Source organism: Rhea americana, unplaced genomic scaffold, assembly GCF_003343005.1.
Source record: "Rhea americana isolate MKP2758 unplaced genomic scaffold, rheAme1 scaffold_29, whole genome shotgun sequence".
Classification (NCBI taxonomy): domain Eukaryota; kingdom Metazoa; phylum Chordata; class Aves; order Rheiformes; family Rheidae; genus Rhea; species Rhea americana.
The window spans coordinates 2,890,954-2,893,151 of NW_028186412.1; the positions used below are offsets into that span (position 1 = coordinate 2,890,954).

The 2,198-nt window shown below is 51.0% G+C and overlaps 1 protein-coding gene across 4 annotated transcripts in view; it reads left to right on the forward strand.

The window, feature by feature from the left end:
* The first annotated feature begins 447 nt into the window (after positions 1 to 447).
* CEP126 (centrosomal protein 126) overlaps positions 448 to 2,198 on the forward strand; it is a 31,608-nt gene continuing 29,857 nt past the window's right edge. For all 4 annotated transcript variants that reach the window (XM_085309018.1, XM_085309021.1, XM_085309019.1 and 1 more), the window contains exons 1-2: positions 448 to 540; positions 1,633 to 1,752. In XM_085309018.1, coding sequence (XP_085165144.1) covers positions 467 to 540; positions 1,633 to 1,752 — 194 coding nt within the window. In that variant the 5' untranslated portion in view covers positions 448 to 466. The remainder of the gene's footprint in view (positions 541 to 1,632; positions 1,753 to 2,198) is intronic.

A 2,198-nucleotide genomic window follows, 5' to 3' on the forward strand; every position in this document is an offset into this window, starting at 1 on the left:
AAAAAAAAAAAAAAAAAAAAAAAGAGAAAAAAAAAAAAGTTGCTAATTCCAAGTCACAGCCTTAATTTACTGCATTAAGACACATCCATACAGAGCTCTGCAGACCCGCAAATGACAACAGGGCCAGGAAAGCCTTTCGTTTGTCCTGCAAAACCACTCAGAGACGCGCTCACGCTCCGAGGAGAGCCTCCGCGGCCCGCCCAGCCCTACCCGCCGAGCCCTTCACGCCTGCTGCCACGCCGAGCACCGGCCGTTCCGCTCACACCTCCCCTCAGCACCTTCCCCTCCCCCGCCCGGCCGCGCCCGCCCGGCGGAAGCCACGCCCCCTCCGCCTAGGCCACGCCCCACATTAGGTCCCGCCCCCTCCGCCGTTGCGAGGGAAGCGGCGTCCCTGGTTGCTGAGGTGGCGGCGCAGCGGGCGGCCCCGCGCTCGGCCCCGSSCYCGGCCCCGGCCCCGCGGCGCTGGATGGAGCCCGGCAGGAAGGGTCGAAACCTGGCCAGCGGCTGCCGCGACGCCGCGTCTCGCAGCGGCGGCTCCGCGTATCCTTCCGCGTATGCGGCCGCGGCCGGGGCGCGCTCGGGGGCGGGCGGCGGGCAGCGGGCCCGGCAGGCCCGAGCCGGGTGGCCGCCCGGAGAGGGGCAGCGTCCCCGGTGCGGGGGCGAGCCCGCAGGCCGGAGCGGCGCCCCGGGGCGGGGAGGGGGGTGCCCCCTTCTCCGCTCTCTCCGCAAGTCGTTAAAAAAAAATCTGCTTTACGGGGTCAGTCGAAACGTTAAAGCTGCTCCTCTCCCTCTCGGACCCCGTGAATGTCCCCGAGGGGCCCTGCCGGTTCCCAGCCCGCCGGGGGCGCGCCCGGTGCCCCGCTCACAGGCCGCGGGCGCCGGGCGCCACGGCAGGGCGGGCGCTGGTGTTCTGTCCGTCCGGGGTCCTTGCAGCGAACGCCCGGAAGAAAACTCATTGTACGCTGCTTTCTAAACCACGGGCAAATCTGAGTGGCAGACCTCCTAGCAATTTTTTGTTCGTGTGTTTTTCTTCTTCTTAAAGACACTGCCATTTGAAGGAATATTTGCCATCCTAATACCAGAATCCGTGTTTCCTTACTTGGATGTAAGTAATGATTTAAGTAACACTGGCAAAAGTTCTAAGCTCTGCCTGTACTTACTGCATGGAGCGCTGTTTAATCTAGTGATACTAATGCATTTCAGTTAACCCTTTAAAACTGGGGTGAGGCCTGTATTCGGACAGACTTTCCCTGTGATGAATGCGCCTGTATGTCACAAATTTGGACGATAACGGAAAGATGTATCATCAAATAAACATAATAAAGGTGAGATTTCATCTGCTGGTATCATAAATGATGAATGCAAAGCCTCTGGTGTTTGTTAAAGTCACTGTAAATAGCAGTAAGATGCAATTAATTTTTTTCTAGATAAACAAGAGCTACCGTAATATATATTTATGGGACCAACTGTCGTGTAATTGGTTGAAAAGCATAGCAGCATTTGGTATCTCATTAATAAAGTTTGTCCTTTCCCAAAGAGGTATATCATAAATACTCAGTCATATTATACTTTTTTTTGAGAGAGAGATATTTGATACAGTTTTCATTGTCCTTAACGCAATATGGGGGACAGACCTTTAAAGTTTCAGCTGGAACGAGATTTAGAAGAAGAACGTCAGGCACTGAAAGAAGATCAAAAAATATGTCGGAGGAGRGCACAAAAATATTTTATAGAGACAAACAGAAGAAGGAAGTAAGTAACGTTCTTCAGTGTGAGACTGTCAAGAATGGAGTCAAAACTTTGAAACAGCTCAATGTATTTCTGTGATTTGCATATCCAAATAGTCAAATAGAGACAAATGGTTTCTTCTCTGAGACAGTTCAGAGCAAGCCTCAGAGCAGCTTCTTCTGCCTTRTGTTGACTCTGAAATGCTCATAYCCMACAGTTCCCATCAGCTGATTTGTTATACARTGTTCACAATTGAAATACAATGGTAACTCATAAGAGAAGCAATAGATACTSTTTATACTGCCCTCTTAGCCTAACAATAGCCTGATCTAGCATGCTGTCAGCAAATATTTTAAAATATAGAGAAAAATGAAAGAGGAAGTGTAATCACCTGGGACGGATTAAAGACAGTATATAACCTACAACTTTTGCAGATAATAATAAGCTGAATCTCGGCTTAAAGATAAAAT